Below are 24,098 nucleotides of genomic sequence, written 5' to 3'. Positions count from 1 at the left end.
AATAGCATTCAAAATTTAGCATTCAATGTTGAGAAGCAGTCACATGGGAACAAATAAAAATACTCCTCACCAGCGTGTACGTATTACACCAAACCTTACATAGGTAAACGTTTGAATTAATGCCCAACTGTGATTTAATTTTAGACTTATCAACCTTTATCAAATCCCTACCCTAATTAGCATTCAGAGCCTTTATAATGGATTTTGCTTGTGGGGCTGTATGGGAAATCTGAAATTCTTAATAGTTGGCCAGGGATTTCTGGTGGTTGGAGACAGTTCGCCATTGGCTGCTGACAGGAGCTTCCAGTCCCGCCAATGACAATGGTCATTTGCGTTGCTCGCCAGTTGTGCCGCAGAGGGGGTCGAATTCAGTGGGACTGGAAAATCCTGCCGGCGAGAAGGGCTGGAAAATCCTGGCCGTTGCCTTCCAGTATTTATTTTATATGTGACGTAGTAACTTCTCCCTTAAGATACAGAGTTGAATCCCAGCGTGTAGGTGTGAGAGGGGTTGATCTTCCCTTTGCATTGAGTTAAATGATCTCCGCTTGACTGGCTCGACAATCGGACTCAGCGATCCGGGGATGGGAAGGGCAAGTGAGCCAGGCTTCCCAATGTAAAGTGCATTCATTCCCTTTATTCATTCATGGGATGTAGGCATCACTGGCAAAGTCAGCATTTACTGCCGATTCCCACTGCCTTTGAGAAGGTGTAGGTGCAACCACAGTGCTGTTAGAATAGGAGTTCCAGGCCTTTGATCCAGCGACAGTGAAAGAATGGTGATTCTAGTTCCAAGTCAGAATGTTTCTTGGAGGGAACCTTTGCAGTCAGTGATGATCCCACCTGCCTGCTGCCCTTGTCCTGTTGCACGATGGGTTGGAAGTTGCTGTTGAAGGAGCCCTGTGCTGTTGGCAGTCTGTTCAGATTTGCACACAGACACTTTATGGCAAACTTCCTCTCCTTTCCATCCCTGTCCACTTCACAGCTATGTGCTCAATCCCCTTGCCTTTATTCGCACATTGTACTGCTGTCCGGAGTTACTTCAGTTCGGACTGGGACGCCTATGGAGGCACAGCGGTTTGCACTGCTGCATCACAGCCCCAGGGATAGGGTTCGATTCCGGCCTCGGTTGACTGTGCGGAGTTTGCACTTTCTCCCCGTGTCTGTGTGGGTTTCCTCCGGTTTCCTTCCACAGTCCAAAGATGTGCAGGTTAGGTGGATTGACCATGCTAAAATTGCCCCTCAGTGTTCAAAAGTTAGGCGGGATTATGGGGTTGTGGAAATAGGGGAGGGGAGGGGAATGAACCTGGGCGTGAAGCTATTTTCGAGGGTTGGTGCAGATTTGACAGGCCAAATGGATTCCTTCTGCGCTGTAGGGATTCAGTAGAGAATCACATTGGTCTGAAATCCTGGCTCAAGGAGTGGAATATTGTCATTCAATTCTGGTGCCTTCCTATCGCTCAACAGCAAGTGTACGAATGAGTCTCAACTTGGCATGGAACCTGGATTTGGAATTGTGAGTCCTTGGTATTTTGGGGGAACTGTACAATTTAAAGTAACATAGTTTAGACGGGAGGATTATTAGCACAGTGAGAATTCAATCACAGGTACAAATGTATGCCGTGATGTCATAGCAGAGAGCATAGAAAATTTGCCCAAGGGTCTGTTTAATTATTTTTAAAAATTAATTTTGATTATTACAGCTGATTACACCTCAGCAAGCAGTGTAATTGATATTTGTTCATTTATCCCTTGGAACATTTTGTAGAACAAGCTTTTGCTGTTGAAGGTTAAAGACTCGTTTATTGGTTTTCCACTAAATATATCCACATCATTAGTTCTTTCAGTGAACATGTTACCATCTGGAAAATGCAGCTTTGAGACATAACTCATGCAGGAATGCATGAAATTGGTGTTTCTGCAATTCCTGCTTTAGTTCCTTGACAAAAGGACTGTAATTAAGCAAATTGTGATCAGACAAAACATTACTCATTTTGTGATCTCCCTTAACATGTAGCCTACCGACAGCATATCAAGCCTTTGATAAATGACTGCGCCGTACGCCAGTTCGTTTTCTTTACCTCAAATGTCTGGGTGTAAGAGACCATTAGAAGCACCAGTGATCAGTCGCAAGGAGTCAAGAAGTTTGATTTCATCCTCAAAAGTTGGACTTTATGTCACTGAGCTTCCAGGGTTCTGCTGGATGGAGCGTTCGGAGATAATCGCCAGCTCTGCAAACTTAATCTGTACAATCGCAACAGAAGGGGGCCATTCGGCCCATCGAGTCTTCACCAACCTATGAAAGAACACCCCACCTAGGCCCACTGCCCCACTCGATACCCGTATCCCAGCCTAACCTGTACATCTTTGTGACACCGAGGGGCAATTTTTATCATTGGACAATCCACCTAGCCTGTACATCTTTGGACTTTGGGAGGAAACCGGAGCACCCGGAGGAAACCCACGCAGACAAGGGGAGAACGTGCAGACTCCGCACAGACAGTGACTCAAGGCCGGAATCGAACCCGGATCCCTGGCGCCGTGAGGCAGCAGTGCTAACCATTGTGCCACTGTGCCACCATTTTGGGAGCCACAGCTCGGGTGTTCTGTGAGTGGTCTAAATAGTCAATGAGTTTGCTTACTGTCTTCTCCTGTTGACAGCTGCCAGACTTCTCTCCTTGTTAAGTCAGCAAATCCTCTGAAACGTCAAATGCTGGAAAATCTCAATGGGTCTGGTAGCATTGGTGGAGAGAGAAATAGAGTTAGCCCTTCAAGTCCGTATTACTCTTCTACAGAGCTCTGAAGGAAAATCATACAGACTCAAAACGTTATCCCTCCATAGATAGGGCAGCACGGTGGCGCAGTAGTTAGCACTGCTGCCTCACGGCGCCGAGGACCCGGGTTCGATCCCGGCCCTGGGTCAGTGTCCGTGTGGAGTTTGCACATTCTCCCTGTGCTTGCGGGGGTTTCGCCCCCACAATCCAAAGATGTGCGGGGTAGGGGGATTGGCCACGCTAAATTGCCCCATTAATTGGGGAAAAAAAGGGAATTGGGCACTCTAACTTTATTTAAAAAAAACTCTCCGCAGATGCTGTCAGACCGACTGAGGGTTTTCCAGAATTTTCTGTTTTTATTTCAGGTTTCCAGCATCCGGGGTTTTGCTGGTTTTCTCTGAAACGGTTCAAGGTTAGGAAACGACCGGCTTTCTCCCCTTGCCGGGACACCAAGAGTCCAGCTTTCTTAAACACACCAGAAAATGGCGGATGCCGCTGTCCGTGGGTGGGATTTTCCACACCTCGCCCCCCCCCCCTCCCCCGCCCTCTCTCCCCCGCGTGTTCTTCGGCAGCAGAGGCGGCTGGCCGTTGGTCGCTGGCGGGACCTTCCTGTCCCGCCAACGCCGGTGCCATTTGTGTGTGGCTCCCCTGTCCCGTTGCCGGAGGAACCTGGCACGGAGAGTCACCTTCGGCGGGACACGGAGATGTTGAGCCTTGTCACAGTTGTCAAACAATCTTAAAAATGCACTTCTCACCTCCATCCCAGTGGGGAAAGATCTCAAACCAAACGACGGCTGAGGCCATCCAGCCCATTCTGCATGGACTGGCCCTCTCCCTGTACTCGTCCAATTTTCTTTGCGAAATATTCATCCACTGCCTTCGATTCTGCTTATTCCGCTGTTTCTGATCATGGATCAGGCTCATTATTTACACATTGTTTTGTGATTTCCCCCCCATTCGTTTGGCGATGGAAGTGAATTTATGCTCTCGGCCACTGACTCGCCAGATGTACGATAAGCTAAGTAAGGAAGCGTTCATTATTTTCAACGCCACACAAATCTTCGCTTCCTTTCCTTTGACAAGAATTCGATATTGCAAATGTAAGGGGCCATGGTCACCCCCTGAGCAGAATAATGCACGGTGTTACGACCCCTATGAGGACCACGGGGAAACCATTGTCGATCTCTCCCTGTGACCCGTGGAGTACGAGCTTCCCAGGTTGGGGGCGGAGGCCTCCGAGCTGGTGCTCGATAAAGGCTGCACATGAAAGCAGGCACAAGCAGGGATCGGTGTGGTTGGCTCTCCCAGCAAGGACTGGATTGGGAGGGAGTTACTGCCATGGGCAGGATATTGTACCTAGCTCAATAAACCCTTGTACCCCTACCGCTGGCTTACACAAGTTACTCAACATGGTCGAACATTGTATAAATTAGCTGCTACATTTCCTACATTACAACAGTGACCACTCTTCAAAAGTACCTCAACGGTCGTGAAGCATTTGATAGGTGCAGAGGTTGTAAAAGATATAAATGCAAGTCTTCCTTTTCATTCTTATTGGTGCCTCCACAAAGCACATGTTTAGTGCCCTTACAAAGCACAGCATTAACTGACTGGCAGTCGGGAGGCAGTGGCGTAGTGGTATTATCACTGGACTAGTAATCCAGAGACCCAGGGTAATCCTCTGGGGTTCTGGGTTCGAATCTTGCCACTGCAGATGGTGGAATTTGAATTCTCTGAAAAAGAAAACCTGCAATTAAAAGTGTAATGATTATAGTGATCTGAATGTATGTAAAGAGTTAACATCCATAAGCAAATGCTAGATAACCACTAGATGGCAGCACCAGATATATGTATATGAGGTAAACTCAAAGAGAGTTCCCGCCTCTTTGTATCAGGAGTGACTAGTGAACAGAGTTAGAGATATTGCTTAGTCTGCAGGTGTGGTTAATCATATATATATATTTAATCTTATTAATCTGATCTACAGTTTGTGATGAACGATTACTGTACCCTTATCATCATGTAAGGTGATGTCCCCTTTAAGACCAGGCTTGGAAACCTGGGGGACTCCGCCTCCAGCTCCGCCCACCTGAGAGCCGGATATAAGGGGCCGCCTTGTAGGCGGCACCCAGTAAGCACCCGTCTCAGCACCAGGCTAGTTCTTCTTTACCGTTTTACTCTCCAGCGTCGTTATTGAGGGTACAACAATTTAATAAGCTAAACTACATCAGAATGGACGCAGGCCTAAAACCAGAGAAGCTCAATCTGGAAGCACGGACACCGGAGGCAAAGGAAATTTTTCAATACTGGCTCCGATGCTTCGAGGCCTACCTGGACTCCTCAGAGACTCCCTTCTTAGGGCCACGTAAGCTTAAGGAAAGTCTCGAGTGAAACACCCGTGTATTGACGCTGGCGTGGGGACAGAGCCTCATTATTGGAGAATCCCGCCCCATGTGTCTTCAATTTAAGAGAAGAGATGTGGAGATATTTTTTCCTCTCAGAAGGTTGTGAGTCTTTGGAATTGTCTTCCCCAGAGAGCAGTGGAGCCAAGGTCATTGGATACTTTTAGGGCAGTGGTGGGTAGGTTCTTGACTAGAGAGGGAGACAAAGGTTTGTCGAGGGGAGGCGAGATTGTAGAGTTGGGGCCATGTTCAGATCAGCCATGACCTCATGAATGGCAGAGCAGGCTCGAGGGGCCAAATGGCCTTCTCCACATTTTTTGTTGAATAAGGACAGGGGTAGTCCAACCCGAGTAAAGCAAGTATTCACACAAGCAATAGGGAGACTACCTGGTAGATCTCTACCGGTTTCCAGCTCTGTTGGTGTCTTACTGGTCGACCATATATTCATTGGTCAATTCAGATACCCTGCCCCTAGTGGGGGAGCTTATACTGCGCAAGGAGCACGGGGATGACTAACTTTCCCACCCTGTAGGTCCCGTGCGAGATATGACAGTATGGTTTACCTGTAAATATTGAGTACCGTTGTAAAGAAAACATTTGGTTGGAGTTTGTAGTTTGTGGTGAAGTTTTGACACCCGTTGCTGAGCTTGAAGAAAACTGACCACAAAACTTCCCTTTTCTGACAGGCAATTTAAATCTGGCACCAAATCAAGGGGGAGGACAATAAATTTCAAACGGCAGAACAAAGAAAAGATTCACAAGAATGGTTCCAGGGAAGAGAAGCTTCAGTTATGTAGACAGATTGGGAGAAGTTTGAGGCTGGTCTTCCCGGAGAAGCGATGGTTGAGAGGAAATCCGATAGTGTCTGTGTGGAGTTTGCACCTTCTCCCTGTGTCGGCGTGGGTTTCCTCCATGTGCTCCCGGAATCCAAAGATGTGCAGGTTAGGTGGATTGGCCACAATCAATTGTCCCTTAGAGCCCAAAAATGTGCAGCTTAGATGAGGTTACAGGGATAGGATGCGGGAGTTGGCCTAGACAGGGTCGGTTCAGACATGTTGGGCCAAATGGCCTCCTTCTGCACTGTAGGGATTCTGTGGTTGTATGTGAAAATGGCAATGAAGTTACTGTGAAAAGCCCCTAGTCGCCATATTCCAGTGCCTGTTCGGGTACACGGGGGGAGAATTCAGAATGTCCAATTCACCTAGCAGCACGCTTTTCAGAAACCGGAGCACCCGGAGGAAACCCGCGCAGATACGGGGCGATCGCGCAGACGCCGCACAAGCCGGGAATCGAACCTGGGATTCTGGAGCTGCGAAGCGACGGTGCTAACCACTGTGCTGCAAGAGATACCCTCGTGCAAGTTTCTGTTTGCCATTCTTTGAATCACCTGATAAACTCTTTGAGTATGAGGGCACGTCTAACCTTCTTTTGTCTGTCAGACTGATCGTTATGAGTCTTTGACAAGCAACGTTTTCTTTGTGGCTGGGCTGCGTTTTCTGTTTGAATTTCCACATTGAAGCTGTGCAAAATCAGGAGGGAAGGCCGGTTGCAGCATGGCTCATTTCGAGTAGGTTCTTCTCCTTTAGCTAAGGCTGGAAATTATAGCTGGAAGCCTGATGATTTATTAATGGGGGTACCCTGCAAAAACGTTGCTTGCAAAAAGAAATAAATGTGGCTTTGTGCCGACTTATCCTGTGGTGGAATTTGGGAAACGTGTAGCATTCGCACCTCGAAGTTGGAAGGCTTAAACGTTCAAAACCAAATCTTATATAAAAGGGAAGAGAAATGCAAGAATGGACATTGGGCCACTGGAAAATGAGGCTGGAGAAATTGTAATGGGGAACAAAGGAATGGCAGAGCGACTGAATATGTACTTTACATCAGTCTTCACTGTGAAAGACACCAGTGGCATATCAGAACTTCAAGAGAGTCAAGGGGCAGAGGTGAGTGTAGTGGCCATCACTAAGGAGAAGGTTCTGGGGAAACTGAAAGCGTCGGAAGGTGGATAAATTATCCGGACCGGATGGACTACACCCAGGATTCTAAAGGGGATAGCTGAGGAGATTGTGAAGGTATTTGTGGTGATCTTTCAGGAATCCCTGGAGGCAGGGAGGGTCCCTGAAGACTAGAAAATGGCTAATGTAGCAGCCCTCTTTAAGAAGGGAGGGAGGCAGAAGATGGGAAAATTACAGGTCGGTTCGCCTGACTTCACTCGTTGTTAAGATTTTAGAATCCATCATTAAGGATGAGACTTCCGGGGTTACTTGGAAGGTTATGATAAAATAGTCAACACTGCTTCATCAAGGCTTCTGACAAATCTGTTAGAATTCTTTGAGGATGTAACGAGGAAGTTAGTCAAAAGAGAGCCAGTGGATGTGATCCATTTGGATTTCCAGAAGGACATTGACAAGTTGCTGTAGAGGCAGCTACTAAATAAGGTAAGAGCTCATGTTGTTAGGGGCAAGATACGAGCATGGATAGAGGATTGGCTGACTGGCAGAAGGCAGAGCGTCGGGATAAAGGGGTCTTTTTCAGGATGCCAGCCGGTGACTAGTGGTGTGCCTCGGGTCAGTGTTGGGACCACAACTATTTATGATGTACACTAATGATCTGGAAGGAGCTGAGGGCATTGTTGCTAATTTTGCAGATCATACAAAGATATGTAGAGGGACTGGTAGTGTTGAGGAAGCAGGGAGGCTGAAAAAGGAATAGACAGGATAGGAGAGTGGGCAAGGAAGTGGCAGAAGGAATCTGGAAAGTGAGGTTACGCATTTTGGTAGGAAGGAAAGAGGCATAGACAATTTTCTAAATGAAAAAAGTCTTCAGAGATCTGAAGCAAAAGGGACTTTGGAGCCCCAGTTCAGGATTCACTTCAGGTTAACATGCAGGTTCAGTTGGCAGTTCGGAAGACAAATGCGATGTTAGCATTCATTTTGAGAGAGCTAGAAGACAAGAGCAGGGATGTATTGCCGAAGCTGTATAAGGCTCTGGTCAGACCCCATTGTGAGCACTTTTGGGTCTCGTATCTAAGGAATGATGTGTTGGCCTTGGAGAGGGTCCAGAGGAGGTTCACAAGAATGCTCCCTGGAATGAAGAGTTTGTCATATGAGGAGTGGTTGAAGACTCTGGGTCTGTACGCGTTGGAGTTTAGAAGGATGAGGGGGGGAGCTTATTGAAATTTACAGGATACTGAGAGGGCTAGATAGAGTGGATGTGGAGAGGGTGTTTCTACTGGTGGGGGAAACTAACCTGAGGGCACAACCTCAGACTAAAGGGACGATCCTTTAAAACTGAGATGAGGAGGAATTTCTTCAGCCAGAGGGTGGTGAATCTGTGGAACTCTTTGCCGCAGAAGGCTGTGGAGGCCAAATCACCATGCAGTGTTACCTGCATGGTCGATAACGCGTGTTACTCAATCCTTGGCTGATGGTGAGGTCCTCTGAATCTTGTTGAAGAAGACTCGAACTCGTCCAGTAACAACAAAGGTTTATTGAGTAACTATAACTATTAATGCATGAGTTCTTTACCTTAACATGGGAACTAGGAATTGGATAACAAGATTTAACAATTGTAACTAAATGTAACTCCACTAACTATCGATGTGATTCTGATGTTTCCCTGTTCACAGCACATCCGAGAGAGAGACAGAGACCCCGTGTGGCTGCCCTTTAGACCCCTGTTGGTCCAGCCCTCTGGTGATCATGTGGTGCTGCTATCTACCCATTAACCCCTTGTGTTAAGTCCCCGGGACCTGATGGGATTTATCCTAGGATTCTCTGGGAGGCCAGGGAAGAGATTGCTGGACCTTTGGCTTTGATTTTTATGTCATCATTGGCTACAAGAATAGTGCCAGAGGACTGGAGGACAGCAAATTAGGTCCCTTTGTTCAAAAAGGGGAGCAGAGACAACCCCGGCAACTATAGACCGGTGAGCCTCACGTCTGTAGTGGGTAAAGTCTTGGAGCGGATTATAAGAGACAAGATTTATAATCATCTAGATAGGAATAATATGATCAGGGATAGTCAGCATGGCTTTGTGAAGGGTAGGTCATGCCTCACAAACCTTATTGAGTTCTTTGAGAAGGTGACTGAACAGGTAGACGAGGGTAGAGCAGTTGATGTGGTGTATATGGATTTCAGCAAAGCGTTTGATAAGGTTCCCCACGATAGGCTATTGCAAAAAATACGGAGGCTGGGGATTGAGGGTGATTTAGAGATGTGGATCAGAAATTGGCTAGCTGAAAGAAGACAGAGGGTGGTGGTTGATGGGAAATGTTCAGAATGGAGTACAGTCACAAGTGGAGTACCACAAGGATCTGTTCTGGGGCCGTTGCTGTTTGTCATTTTTATTAATGACCTAGAGGAAGGCGCAGAAGGGTGGGTGAGTAAATTTGCAGACGATACTAAAGTCGGTGGTGTTGTCGATAGTGTGGAAGGATGTAGCAGGTTACAGAGGGATATAGATAAGCTGCAGAGCTGGGCTGAGAGGTGGCAAATGGAGTTTAATGTAGAGAAGTGTGAGGTGATTCACTTTGGAAGGAATAACAGGAATGCGGAATATTTGGCTAATGGTAAAGTTCTTGAAAGTGTGGATGAGCAGAGGGGTCTAGGTGTCCATGTACATAGATCCCTGAAAGTTGCCACCCAGGTTGATAGGGTTGTGAAGAAGGCCTATGGAGTGTTGGCCTTTATTGGTAGAGGGATTGAGTTCCGGAGTCGGGAGGTCATGTTGCAGCTGTACAGAACTCTGGTACGGCCGCATTTGGAGTATTGCGTACAGTTCTGGTCACCGCATTATAGGAAGGACGTGGAGGCTTTGGAGCGGGTGCAGAGGAGATTTACCAGGATGTTGCCTGGTATGGAGGGAAAATCTTATGAGGAAAGGCTGATGGACTTGAGGTTGTTCTCGTTGGAGAGAAGAAGGTTAAGAGGAGACTTAATAGAGGCATACAAAATGATCAGGGGGTTGGATAGGGTGGACAGTGAGAGCCTTCTCCCGCGGATGGATATGGCTGGCACGAGGGGACATAACTTTAAACTGAGGGGTAATAGATATAGGACAGAGGTCAGAGGTAGGTTCTTTACGCAAAGAGTAGTGAGGCCGTGGAATGCCCTACCTGCTACAGTAGTGAACTCGCCAACATTGAGGGCATTTAAAAGTTTATTGGATAAACATATGGATGATAATGGCATAGTGTAGGTTAGATGGCTTTTGTTTCGGTGCAACATCGTGGGCCGAAGGGCCTGTACTGCGCTGTATTGTTCTATGTTCTATATGTTCTATGTGTGCATGCACCTACAGAGATCACCACACAGAGATAGTTAGGTTCTTGATGAAAAAGGGGATCAGGGGTTGCGGGGAGAAGGCAGGAGAATGGGGTTAAGAAACATATCAGCCATGATCGAATGACGGAGCACACGCGATGGGCCGAATGGCCTAATTCCGCTCCTATACCATGTGGTCTAAAATGCTGCGGATTCTGGAGATCTGAAATGAGAACAGAAAAATCTGGAGAAAAACTCAGCCTGAGAGAGAAACAGAGTTAACGTTTCGAGTCCAATGTAGCTCTTCTTCGGAAGAAGAATCACAATGGACTCGAAGCGTTTACTCCGTTATCTGTTTCCATTTCGATTGCCATTTACTTCAGTACGGCATTGAGAGAGCCCAGCGTTACTGGAGCCGCTGCCACCCAGATGGGATTTTTAGTGCAATGGTAAATCGGTCGACTCTATGCTGGGAAGCAGCTGGCAAGCAGAGCCTTATGGAGGGAGAGGTGATGGCCACAAGCCAACAGCAAGCCTGAAATTATTTTTGTGGGGACGAGGTTGAGTGCGAATGCCCCTTTTGAGGCCTGACGTGCTTGGACATCAAATCTGGGCGGTGAAATGGGTGTTCAAGGTGACCCCCAGATTTGCGTCTGTCGGCTATCTGTTTTCTCGGTGGGAAATGGGTGAGAGCAGTTGAATATCTCCCCCTTCCCCCAATTCCTCCTGTTAAGCCAAGGTACAATGCTCTTTCCGGTGAGTACGAAAGGCAGCTGTCCCAGTATCCTTCCCAACACTGGTCCCCAACCTGCCACATTTATCTGCACAATTACAGAGCGACTCTCTTCACGAGTTGTTCATGAACTGTGAATCTCAAAACATTTCAAAGGACTTGTGATGAGTGCAAACTTTTTCTTTCTTTCTTTGGATTTATGTAAGTTCTTCCCCCCCCCCGCCAGCCCGAAACATTCTCTAATAGAGAATTGCCACCTTATTCAGTGGGGGCACTAGCCGTGTGCGGGATTGCCGATCCGGGTGGAAAATCCCACTAGTATCGTGAAATGCGATTCTCTCCGGAGAAATCGCGTTTCTCGATTTTTCCCACCCTTCGCTGGCAACGCCACGAGGTTCACTGTCCACAAAGGACGTGAAGCTCATTCAAATGCGTTTCCATGTAATTTAATATTATTACCGCCTCCCCCCGTCACTTGATCGCCCCCGAACTAAATATTCACACCTCCCATTTCGGCGAGGATTACGACAGGTTTGGCCAAACGGGAAACAGTCAAGGGTATCCCTCCGGGGGCACAGAGGTAAATATACCCCCCGTGAGGGGAGAGGGACTGCCTATGGCACAGGTTGGCACTGCTAGGTTGGCATTGTGCCAACCTGTCAGTGCCAACCTGTCAGTGCAAACCTGTCAGTGCCAACCTGTGCAAGGGGGCAGAGATGGGGCAGGCCCTATTGGGAACTTCATGGGGGAGGGGTGCATATATGTGTGGTAGTTTTTTTGGGGGGGGGGAAGAGCAGATAATGAGGGGGGTCGGGGAGAGTGCCTGTGTTGAATGCCAGGGGCAGGGGAATGTCAATGATGCTAGTCAGGGGTTGGGGGAATGGGGCGGGGGTGTGGTGGGGAGAACCCCTGATAACGCCGTGATGGGTAATATTCGTGGAGCTGATTGCCAACCCTGTCAGGACCCGCCCCGCCAAAGTGACGCCGTAAACTGCGTCCACCCATTTGTTTTCTTCAGGGGGCTAAATATTTGGGGAGAAAACTGGTCTGTGCGCCTGGAGAGCTCCATGCCGGCTTTGAGCCTGCGCTTTGCCAAATTCCGGCAAAATGCTGCCCATTTGACACAGAAATGACATGATGGCTGCGCATCGAACATTTCATTCAGTGTATGTGAAGATCGAACGCTGCCTTTTGACATATCAGTGCACAAATGAGCGAAGTTGGCAACCTGCTTTCTACCCATTGCTAGTTAATAATAAACTATTATACTTTAGGATACGGCAGCTGTTGTCATGAATTATCCTGCTGGTTCACAAAACTGACATTCGCAAGCTCACTGGTGCTGCACAGACTGAATGTACAAGTCTTTCTGCAAATTTTTTTTTGCCTGCAAAGTTAATGAATCATTTGCATAATACGTTTATCTGCATATTACTGAGATAATTAACATTCCTGGTTATCTAATTAAGTTCATTAAGTGTCTACCAACACAGTGCCATGAAAGTTAACATTATGTTCTACTGTCAATAACTGCACTGTTTTTTTGGGAAGTAATTAAAATGTAAATTAGCATGATGTTAATTGCACTTGGGGAGGTTTTTGAATTGAATATAAACTTCTATACCTTTTATAGTGATAGTTTCATCGAATTATATGGACTTTGCAGCACAAAAGTAGGCCAATTGGTCCATACTGGTATTTACGCTCCACCCCAAACTCCCCCTCTTCATCAAACAACAACAGCATATCCATTTATTCATTTTTCCCTTGTGTGCTATTCTAGCGTTGCGTAAATGCGTCGTTACCCAGTTAGCTTCTTTTTTATTATCCGTAACGTAGTCTGACCCAGCACTCGGCGAATTTCATTCCGAAGCTATTGCTTTGGTGCGTCCTTGAGAAATCTGTTATCCAGTGGAACGTTTCAATCCCCATCGCGGCTTACTTTTATATGGCAAGAAACCATTTGAAAATAAAACGCTTTCAATTTTGTCTCGGTCCACTAAAGCTCGGTATCATGGATAGAGTGGATGGGCAGGCACTTTTTCTCAGGGTGGAGGGGGCAGTCACCAGGGGGCATAGGTTTAAGGTCCGTGGGGCAAAGTTTAGAGGAGATGTGCGAGGCAAGTTTTTACGCAGAGGGTGGTGAGTGCCTGGAACGCGTTGCCAGGGGAGGTTGTGGAAACAGATACATTAACAGCGTTCAAAAGGCATCTTGACAAACACATGGATAGGATGGGTATAGAGGGATACGGCACAAGGAAGTGCTGAGGGTTTTGACCAAGGTTGGTATCATGACCGGTACAGGCTTGGAGGGCCGAAGGGCCTGTTCCTGTGCTGTATTATTCTTTGTTCTTTAATTCCGTCAGCATCGGCAAAGGGAAAAAGCAGGTTAGCCCTCGATTCCTTCATCTCAAAAGACAAAAGGGAACTTGCTAAAGCAACAGAGAGATGAAGGACACAATGAGGTTGAATCCCAGGGGAGTTGGCCTGTAGTGAGTTGATGCTGCTGGGGAGTGAGGGGTTGAGGGAATTAATAGACGGGTGTTCGGTCAAGATCTGTAGGCAGTCATAGAATCTGAGCATGGTTACAGTGCAGAAGAAAGCCATTCTGCCCATCATGTCTGAGCATTTTACATTTTTGAACTTTATGTTCTTGGGATGTGCCTGTCGCTTGTTTTTTTAAAAATTCTTTCCTCCGATATGGGTGTCATTGGTCGCGCCCAGCATTTATTGTCCATCCCTAATTTCCCTGAGTGGCTTGCTGGGTCATTTCAGAGGGGAATTTAAGATTCCACCACATTGCTGTGGGTCTAGAGTCAAATGTAGGCCAGACCGGGTAAAAGCTGCAGATTTCCTTCCCTAAACGACATTAGTGAACGAGGTGGACTTTCACAACAATTGACAACGGTTACCCTGCAATGGTGATGATAGATCCTCTTGACAAGGACATACCTATAGTGCAGAAGGAGGCTATTCGTCCCATTTAGTCGGCCGACCCTCTGACAGAGCACTCCAGCCGGGCGCACTTCCTCACCCTATCCTGATAACCCCTTAACCTGACCTGCACATCTTTGGGACTGTGGGAGGAAACCGGAGCACCGGAAGAAACTCACACAGACACGGAGAGAAAGGGCAAACTCCACATGGACAGCCACCCGAGGCTGGAATTGAACCCGGTCCCTGGCACTGTGAGGCAGCCAATGTGCCACCCCAACGTGGGACCACGTCACTTGTGTAGTGGTGGTGCTCCCAGAGTGGCTTTAGTTCCAGGATTCTGGCCCAGTGCCGATGGAGGAACAGGCGACATCGATCCAAGTCCAGGAGGCTTTATATGGAGGGGAATTTGGAAGTGATCATATTCCTGTCTCTGCTGTTCATCAACTTGCTGGTCAACATTACAGTGAAAGGAAGTGCCGTCAAGGAAACAAAAGCAGACAAAATGAATGTGAGCAGAGGCCTGGGGGGTGTTGAGATGTCAATGATTGTAAGTGGAACCAAGCTGAAGGGTAAGATTTCCGCTGGGAGCAGGCGCCAAAGAAGGAAATAGATCTGTGAGAATAGAGCGCAGGCAAGACAGATAAACACTGACAGACGAGACTGTGACAGAAACAGACCTTCTTCAAAGCTGACGTGCCTGGAGGAGAAGTAATAAGGGTCCAGTGACCAATTTGACGACATTATTAAACTTTGCTTTGTCACTCGCTGCAGCAATGCAGCACTGGACGTGAATCCAGAATGTGCTTTAAGCACCTTTCAGGTAACTACGCTCCTGAATCCTCTTCCGTGGGCTGGGGTTTTCCAATCCCGCCGTGGCAGGTTCCTCCCCACCGCCCCCGCCACGGCCGATGCGGAAAGCCATTCAAATATCTGTTGATCTCGGCGGATCTGGAAGATCGCATCGGCGGGAGGGGATGGAAGGTTCCAGCCCATGGTTTTTGCTGATCCCTCTTCACCCCAAAAAGCTAACTGTGCAGTAACTGCCCGGTACGGTATTTATGAGCGGAAACTGTGAGAGGTTACTTCTCATACACTCTTGCAGGGCAACATATATCCATTCAGTGGGAACGCCTTGTGCAGTATTCAAACTTTCCTTCTTTTAATCTGAATATTTCACGGTCAGGGTTACAATAGAAAAATGCTAAATCCACCATCGGAACTCTGGCAGGGAATAATGATTGTTAGCATTAGAGTTGAGAGCAACAATTAAGAATTGCAACAATAACATGGGGGCAGCATGCGAGAAAGCATTGGGTGACTGCAGAACAGGAATACGGGTGCTGGCTTCGAATCACTCGCATTGCTAGGATAACTCCCTTGACTCATGGAGATGTACTGGGCTGGATTCTCTGATCCCTGATCCCCGTGTTTCTCGGCGAAGCACCTTTCCCTGGCAGCGGGATTCGCCAATGGGATTTCCCATTGAAGCCACCCAACACTGACGGGAACCCCATGGGCGGGGATGCGCTGCCGGCGCGAACAGTGAATCGCAATGGCCGGAGAATTCCTCTCACTGCTTTACAATGCCACGCCTGTTGGAATGTAATGCACAATGTAATATGTCCTTATTACAGCAGAGAAGGTTAAAAGGAGATATGACAGACCCGTTCAAAATGACGGAGGAATCAGTTATGTTATTGGAGAGGTTGGGACTGTTTTCCTTGGAGAAGAGAAGGTTGAGAGGAGATTTGATAGAGGCGTTCAAAACGATGAGGTATCTGAACAGAGTAGAGAGGGAGAAACTGTTCCCTTTTTTTCGAAGGATCGAGAAGCAGAGGGCTCAGATTCAAGATAGTTGACAAAGGATGCAGATGGCAACACGAGGAGAGACTTTCACACACAGCGAGGCGGTTAAGGTCTAGAACAGTGTTTTTCAAACTTTTTTTCCGGGGACCCATTTTTACCAACCGGCCACCCTTCGTGATCCAACCCGGCCGACCTTCGCGACCCACGCCGGCCGACCTTCGCGACCCACGCCGGCCGACCTTCGCGACCCACGCCGGCCGACATTCGCGACCCACGCCGGCCGACCTTCGCGACCCATGCCGGCCGACCTGCGCGACCCACCATTTTTTCTTACCGTGTTTGTTGCTGCCAAAAATGGAGGAAATGGTTTTGGGTCCCTTTGGCCCCAAACTTGGAACTTGGAAAAAAAAAGGCTGCGACCATATTAAAAAAATGCGGCCGCACTGCGCATGCGTCCCCGATCATCGGTGCGCATGCGCATAGTTTTGCGCATGTGCACCGATGATCGGGCACGCATGCGCAGTGCGGCCAAATTTTTTTAATCTGTTCCTGGCCATTTTGAAGGCCGTTCGCAGCCGGCATTATTAAAAGCCGGCTGCTGCGGATTTGCGCGATCGGGAGCGCCGCGACGGACGGCTCCGCGACCCTCCCGACACCCGCCCGCGACCCACCTGCGGGTCACACCCCCGGGTCTGACAATGCCTGGTCTAGAATGCGTTGCCTGAGAGTGTGGTGGAGGCAGGTTCAATCTTGGCACTCAATGGGGAGTTGGGTTGTTATCTGGAAAGAAAGAATGTGCAGGGCTGCGGGAAGAATGCTGGGTGAGCAGCACGAGGTGAATTGCACCTTTGGAAAGCTAGTACGGACATAGTGGGCCAAATGACCTCCTTCTGTGCTGTGTGGTTCCAGGATTATGATAGGGAGAATGTTTCCACCCTGGTGGCCCTCCCACTTAGATGCAAAGGGAGGTTCCTTGAGCGATGCTGTCAAATGCTAAGGTCGAGCTGTGTTTAACCCTTTCGATTTCAAAGTACCAGAGCTGAAATTTGATGGTCTGTGGGAAACGTGACCGAAATAGATTTTCCCAGTAACCAACTAGAGAGATAATTGCTCCAACAGAGAGTTCATATCCATTGAAATAAGCCCCGTAAAGCTGCAACAATGGCCCTCCTCCTGTTTTAAGAATGATATTTGAACCAATCATTGTGAGGTGCGCTTCTTTCAAGCTGTGTAAGATCCCATGAACTCAAGGCCCTAAAAGCTAACGGCAGGATTTCCTGGCCCTTTCCGCCAACGGGATCTTCCAGTTCTGCCAAAGGAGATCTCACCCGCACCCGCGGAGGGTTCCCCGATGACAGGGCGGGCGAGCCATGCAAAACGCCATAGATCTCGGCGGGGCTGGAAGATCCCGCTGATAGCCAATGGCAAGTCGCCTCCGCTGGAAAATGTGTCGCGGGAGTCGTCGGAAAATGCATGTTCATTCTGTATAAGTGCAATGAACTGCAAAGCATCAAATGGCTTTTGTTCATCCTTGTGTATTCACAGTGGGCAGCACGGTAGCACAGTGGTTAGCACAGTTGCTTCACAGCTCCAGGGTCCTAGGTTACGGGAATGGGGTGGAGGTGTGGGCTTGGGTAGGATGCTCTTTCCAAGGGCCGGTGCAGACTTGATGGGCCGAATGCTCTCCTTCTGCACTGTAAATTCTATAATTCTATGAGTTCTCAATATGCCTGGTTGCAATCCCTGAAATCAGTAATAACAGACCAGTCTCTGCCTGACTTTTGCCTGAGATTCTTTCGTCTAATGCTTAAAGTGAAACAGTGAACTAGAGTCCATTTTTACGAGACAAATTCCTGCTATAAGCTATTTACTTTTTTGCAATAAATATTTTATGAGTTATTTTAACTTTGGACGATGGTGCAAAATATCAAATTGGTTCCCCATTAAGAACCACACCTGCTTTTTGCTTCCATTCACTTCAATTGAAAGAAGATTAGGCACTGTGTGTAATGGGCAACTAATTCAGTATTACCCCTATTTCATTGCCATCAACCCTAAGTTACAATTGTCATTTTTTAGAAAGAGATTTCAGAGAATTGACTGAAACTAAAGGAAAGGAAGAATTTTTCTCCGTCAGCTATCAACTTGTTCAAATACTATTATTCAAAGTCTTCATGATGGAAGTGCATTATTTACCATTTCCTATTTTACCCACTTGTCAAATTTTCAAATAGCGATAGGAAGGTGTGAATCGCAGCCTTTTGCGGTTTCCCCAACACAAGCCTGCCCCCAGTCCACCATATTTTTCTGTGGGATAGATGTGGGCAGGGAGGCCTGGGGTTTACCAAGCCACTATGTGGCTGTAGAATGGGCCTGTTAGATGTTGCACCTCAGTGCAGCACGGTAGCATTGTGGATAGCACAATTGCTTCACAGCTCCAGGGTCCCAGGTTCGATTCCCGGCTTGGGCCACTGTCTGTGCAGAGTCTGCACGTTCTCCCCGTGTCTGCGTGGGTTTCCTCCGGGTGCTCCGGTTTCCTCCCACAGTCCAAAGATGCGCGGGTTAGGTGGATTGGCCATGCTAAATTGCCCATAGTGTCCAAAATTGCCTTTAGTGTTGGGTGAGGTTACTGGGTTATGGGGATAGGGTGGAGGTGTGGACCTTGGGTAGGGTGCACTTTCCAAGAGCCTGTGCAAACTCGATGGGCCGAATGGCCTCCTTCTGCACTGTAAATAATGAGTCGATGAGTCCTTGGGGTCATCATCCCAGCTCCCAACATTGTTCTAGCCTCACGCCTCATCCCCTCATAGTTCCATTCCTCTATCATCGCCATGATACTGGCATGCCCCCTCATTCCCTCCATGCCACCTCATGCATCATCCATGCGCACTCGTGGCTTCTGTATACCCTCACCCAACATCTACTGTGGACAGACTTCTGCATTTCGAACAGTTTAATAGAGCTGTCATTCAAACATAGTTCATACTTTTTTAAAAATCAAAAGCGATTTTTTGGGGTTTTTGGTTGTGCTGGAACTCTGGACGGGGGTGGGGGGGCGCAGATGTGCTGGCCTTTGCCTCACTTCGCCTCACTTTGCCTGGCAAGGAGGCGGATCCTCATGGGCTGGAAGTTGACTACACCGCCAAGCGCCTCGGCGTGGCTGGGTGACCTGAAGGAGCTTTGGCATCTCGAGAAGGTTAAGTTTACCGTGAGAGGGTCAGTGGAAGGGTTTTACCGCTGATGGCAGTCACTTATCATAGAATCGTAGAATCATAGAATTTACAGTGCAGAAGGAGGCCATTCGGCCCATCGAGTCTGCACCGGCCCTTGGAAAGAGCACCCTACCCAAGCCCACACCTCCACCCTATCCCCATGACCCAGCAACTGCACACCACCTTTTTGGACACAAAGGGCAATTTACCAAGGCCAATCCACCTAACCTGCACATCTTTGGACGGTGGGAGGAAACTGGAGCACCCGGAGGAAACCCACGCACTCACGGGGAGGACGTGCAGACTCCGCACAGACAGTGACCCAAGCCGGGTTTCAACCTGTGACCCTGGAGCTGTGAAGCAACAGTGCCAGCCACTGTGCTACCGTGCCTCCCCTATATTGTACTTAGAGCAGCTGGTCACTGTCAGCTGTTAGGAGGGGGGGGCATGGTGGGTGAGGGGGACTTAGTAGCTAGGTTTCACTGTTGCAAGAGAAGAGGGGTGCGGGGAGGGGAATTTTTACTGTTTAATTGCTATTCTGTGTTTTTGTAGGTTTTGTATTCAAATTGTTAAAAAAATTTAATAAAATTATTTCCAAAAAAAACAAAAACATGTTGATCCCTCCAGTGGTCAATTTGTTGCAAAAACAAAAATATACTTATTCAGTAACTACTTGGATAATAGATAATCCTTTAATAATCTCTTTCAACTGTCAATAAAAATGTCAACACAGCTCCCTGCTGAGATAAGTGGTTCTGTAGCTTGTGAAATGCAGCCAAGCATTCATAACAGGCTTTGCTGCCAAAACAGACCGTCTTTAATGTAGAAAATCAATCCTATTGAGCAATGGAGTCTATTTGAAATTGTCAGAGTTGATGGTCTTTTATTTCTTAGCAACAGATACTGGATTAGTTCAGTTGGTTATATGGCTAGTGCAGGGTTCAGAATAATGCCAAGTGCATGTTCAATTCCTGTCCTGACTGAGGTAGACTTGAGACCTGCCCCCTTGTCCTGTGCCTGAGAGTGAAAGGCACCACTGACAAAATCAGCTTAGAAAACAGCTCAGGATGAAGCATCAATAGACAATCAGCCAGGGATCTGCCTTCAGGCAGAGCACATGTACCATACCATGCACCTGATGCCCTGTCAATCAAAGCAGTCCAGGAGCAGGGAACTGTTTTTATTTTTTGCTTTGCTAGGTGAAAGCTGCTTATATTCTTGGTCAATCAGCGACTGAGAGTTCTTCATGGCGCGGTGGCGCCACTGAGATTGGTGGTCGCTGCCAGTAATGCATCCACCCGAGGCCCAGGAATGCTGAGGGGCAAAAGCCACAGGTGAGCGATGGCAGGATGGGGGGATGCGGACGGGAAGGAGGCGGGGTTGTGGGATTGGGATTGTGAGTTATGGAGAGGAGGGACTCCACAGCAAGGCAGACACAGGAGGTGCCATCCAGATGCCACATACCTCGATAAGGTAGTGAACGCTTTTGCCTGGAAGCCCACAGCACCTGTGCACTTCGCGCTTCCCACCTGGCAAGTCTCCAGTGGGTGGGTACCACTGGCGTTGGAATGAGTGGCAGAGTGGAAAGACCGTCAATGGACTTAATTGGGGTAGGGATGGGAAGGTGACGAGCTCACCACCTGCTGCCTTCCTGTCTGAATAGATGCTCCCCTGTCACCAAACTCGCAGTGGGGCAGGCACTAAATTCTGCCGTGAGCACAAATAGAACTGAACTTGTTGAGCTTCACCATAGGAATTTCCAGCTCTTGTTGAAGGTGTGTGCTGGGGCGTTAGGGCGGGTGGACCGCACTTAACCCTTTGGCTGCAGTTGGGCCATCTCTGCTATGTCATGCTTTAAAGTGTGAAGATGTTTTTATCAGTATACTTTATGAATGGATAAGGAATGGACAAACATTCCAACGCAAAGTGCTCCTTGAGTTTTATTCCCCTTTAACTTCCCTGACTCATATAAGCATCTTAGCTCATTACAATGCCATCAGTTCAAATCTATAGCAGGAGGCACAGCGACACTATCAGCTTAGTGGCAGTGAACGAGCTATTATGATACACCATCAGCAAAAATGATGGATTGGGCCAGTAACGAGGGATGACCTTGAACGACATTATTAGCTTAGCAGCCGTATCGGCCTCGCTGGGGCCTCAGTCCATCTCTGTTTGATGCGTTCATTCCATGAGAGTTTCGGTTAAGTAACAATAATGTTTTGTCAGTGCATTGCTGTGACTAAAAGCTTAATGACCCTGGAAACAAACAAAATATAATCACTGCCTTCACGTTACACTGGCATTTCCTGCTGTGCGCTGCTAATGAATATAACTTAGCAGTGGGGTATCTGGACTTGGAAATCTTCCAGCAACCATCTGTACCAACGAGGACCTATGTTTGTTCACAGCAGGGAGGATGTAATTATATTTGCATCTGCTATGTCACCGGTACAAAACCGCTGTGCTAAAAAAAGAATATGTGTCAAAATTAGAACTTAGTCAAGACGATCAACGCTTCTCAAACAGACAACATGCACATTGATAGTAACGTTGCTTTACGAAAGCCTAGTTGAGTGTTTTTTCTGGGAATACTTTTAAAATTTAATTTGAAACAAAATAAGAGTACATTTTTAAAAAGCGATTTATTGCTAGAGGATTGAGTCTAATGCCATGTTATGTGTTCTATATGATTACATGTTTTATGGGATATGTTTTTAAAGAGATTGGGTATTTGTGTATGTTACATGTGGTAAAATAGTATGTTACGCATGGTAAAATAGGATGCTATGTGTGGTAAAAGTGCATGTTATGCGTGGAGTGGATTGTTAGATTGCTTTCATATTCTGACGTGGTTTAAACATCAAATGGTGACCGGTTTAGCTCAGTTGGCTGGACGGCTCGTTCGTGATGCAGAGCGAGGCCAGCAGCGCGGGTTCAATTCCCAGCCTTCTCAACCTCGCCCGAGGTGTGGTGACCCTCAGGTTAAATCGCCACCAGTCAGCTCTCCCCCCTCAAAGGAAAACGGTAGCCCATGGTCATCTGGGACTGTGCTGACTTTGCTTACTTTATACTTCAAACACACGCACCAGTTACGACAATGCAGAATCTGGCCTTTATTGAGATATCATACTTCATGGTTCCAGAGTGAGTAACATGGGTCTTTATAGAGTTGATATTGCATGATCCAATATGAGTGCCCAGGTACATTGCGCTCCACAATCCAGGGAGGTCAACATGCACTGGTTCACTCACGGGCGGGGTGATCCGATCCCTCAGCCACCCGTTTCTCGGTGCTGTGCCATTCGCTGGCGGCGGGATTCTATCCTCCCGCCGCTTGCCAACGGGATTTCCTATTGTAACCACCCCACGTCGCTGGGAAACCGGCTGGTGGGGATGCGCTGCCAACGGAAAAAGTGAATCCCAAAGACCGGAGAATTCTGGCCCACATCTCATTCTATCCTTGATTTTCACAGTCTGTGCAACAGCTGCTAAATCTCAACACCAAATGCATACAAAAGTGACACTACAAATTGGAGATAGCACTCAACTCCTCTCAATCTCTTCTACGTATTCTGTGCCGTGTTTATATGTTCCGTGGTTACTGCCTTCACAAATCCCACCCGATTGTTTTATTGCTCTGGACACAAGTGACTTGATTAACACCATCCAGGTGATCAAAGACGTGGATAAGTGAATTTCCCATGTTCCTTTGCCTCTTAGTCTTAATATACTGCCTCACGCCTGCTTAGGTAGCGCACCCCAAACTCAGCAAAAAGCCGTTTAAATTCCCCAAACAGCAATGGACACCGAGGTACACGGGTAGAATGGACTCTCATTTCAGTTGGGTCGATATGTCAAAAATATTAAATGGAGCATACACCTGGTAGCCACAATGTTTGTTCCTGAGTACAACATTTCAAACGTTACATTGCATACTGCCTATTAAAAATGTTTGCTTTCATTTGCATTGGATGCAAACATCCCAGGGAAAGGGTGGGGGTGTGAGTTATTCTTATCGAGAGTTGTTACAGTCTTAATGAGCCAGATGGCCTCCTTCTGTGTTCGATCCATTATTTGTATATTAATTTACCATGAATCATTCCTGAAGTTTAGCTTCATGATGGTTCAACCAGCTGTAATTTGTTCCATTCTTTATTGACATGGCATTTGCGACATTAATGCGTTGCATCCAGAGGCACCGTGATATTTATTAGTTGCCTTGGAGTTACATTCTTTAGGAGCAACCCGCGTAGTTTTGGGGGCGCGGGCAGAGGGCTTTGCCGGGGTTGAGAGCACAGACGCAGCCTGGCATTAGCGTCTCATTCGAAAGGCGGCACCTTCGACAGTGTAGCCCTCCCTCAGTACTGTGCCGGAGTGGCGGCCTGGATTTTGTGCTCCCGTTGCCGTAGTGGGGTTTGAGCCCACAACTTTCTGACTCTGAGGTGACGGTGCGGCCCACTGAGCCGGGCCTTGACGAGACGGAGAAGGCCCAGGCTGCTTGCGTCTTGACTAGCTTCTTGAATGAGACATTTTGGTCTCTTTGTGGCCAATTATTTGTGAATGGATTTTATTTTGCTTTTTTAAAATGCTTGGTTAACACAGCTCAAATCTTTTTGCTTCCCCCCCCCCCACCCCACCCCGTGTAGGATTTTACGATTGGCACGGACGTGCAACGGAAAAGTGGACAAGAATTGTTTGCGAGCCTCCACAGAGATCATTGGCAGGTAACGATTGAGACAGACTTTTGGCAGCAATTAAGTGGCCACTCTCCAGTGCATCAGCCCATTTCTAGAGGTGAGATTCCTCTTCGAAGGACAAACAACGGAATCCCCTGACTTCATCCACAGTGCGGGGCGCTGAAATGTACAATTTCATTGCGTGTTCATTTTAAAATTTTCATTCTTATTTTCAAACTCTCCCAGGGTCTCACCCTATCTATTCCTGTATTATATCTTTCAGCCATCCGTGGT

At 47.6% G+C, this 24,098-nt stretch overlaps 1 protein-coding gene across 1 annotated transcript in view; it reads left to right on the top strand.

Moving 5' to 3' along the window:
* wdfy4 (WDFY family member 4) overlaps nt 1-24,098 on the top strand; it is a 307,274-nt gene that overhangs the window by 133,792 nt on the left and 149,384 nt on the right. The window contains exon 40 of the mRNA XM_072491727.1: nt 23,775-23,852. Within this exon, the coding sequence (XP_072347828.1) occupies nt 23,775-23,852 (78 nt within the window). The remainder of the gene's footprint in view (nt 1-23,774; nt 23,853-24,098) is intronic.

This window comes from Scyliorhinus torazame, chromosome 28 (assembly GCF_047496885.1).
Source record: "Scyliorhinus torazame isolate Kashiwa2021f chromosome 28, sScyTor2.1, whole genome shotgun sequence".
NCBI lineage: Eukaryota > Metazoa > Chordata > Chondrichthyes > Carcharhiniformes > Scyliorhinidae > Scyliorhinus > Scyliorhinus torazame.
This window is presented reverse-complemented; position numbering and strand designations above follow the sequence as displayed.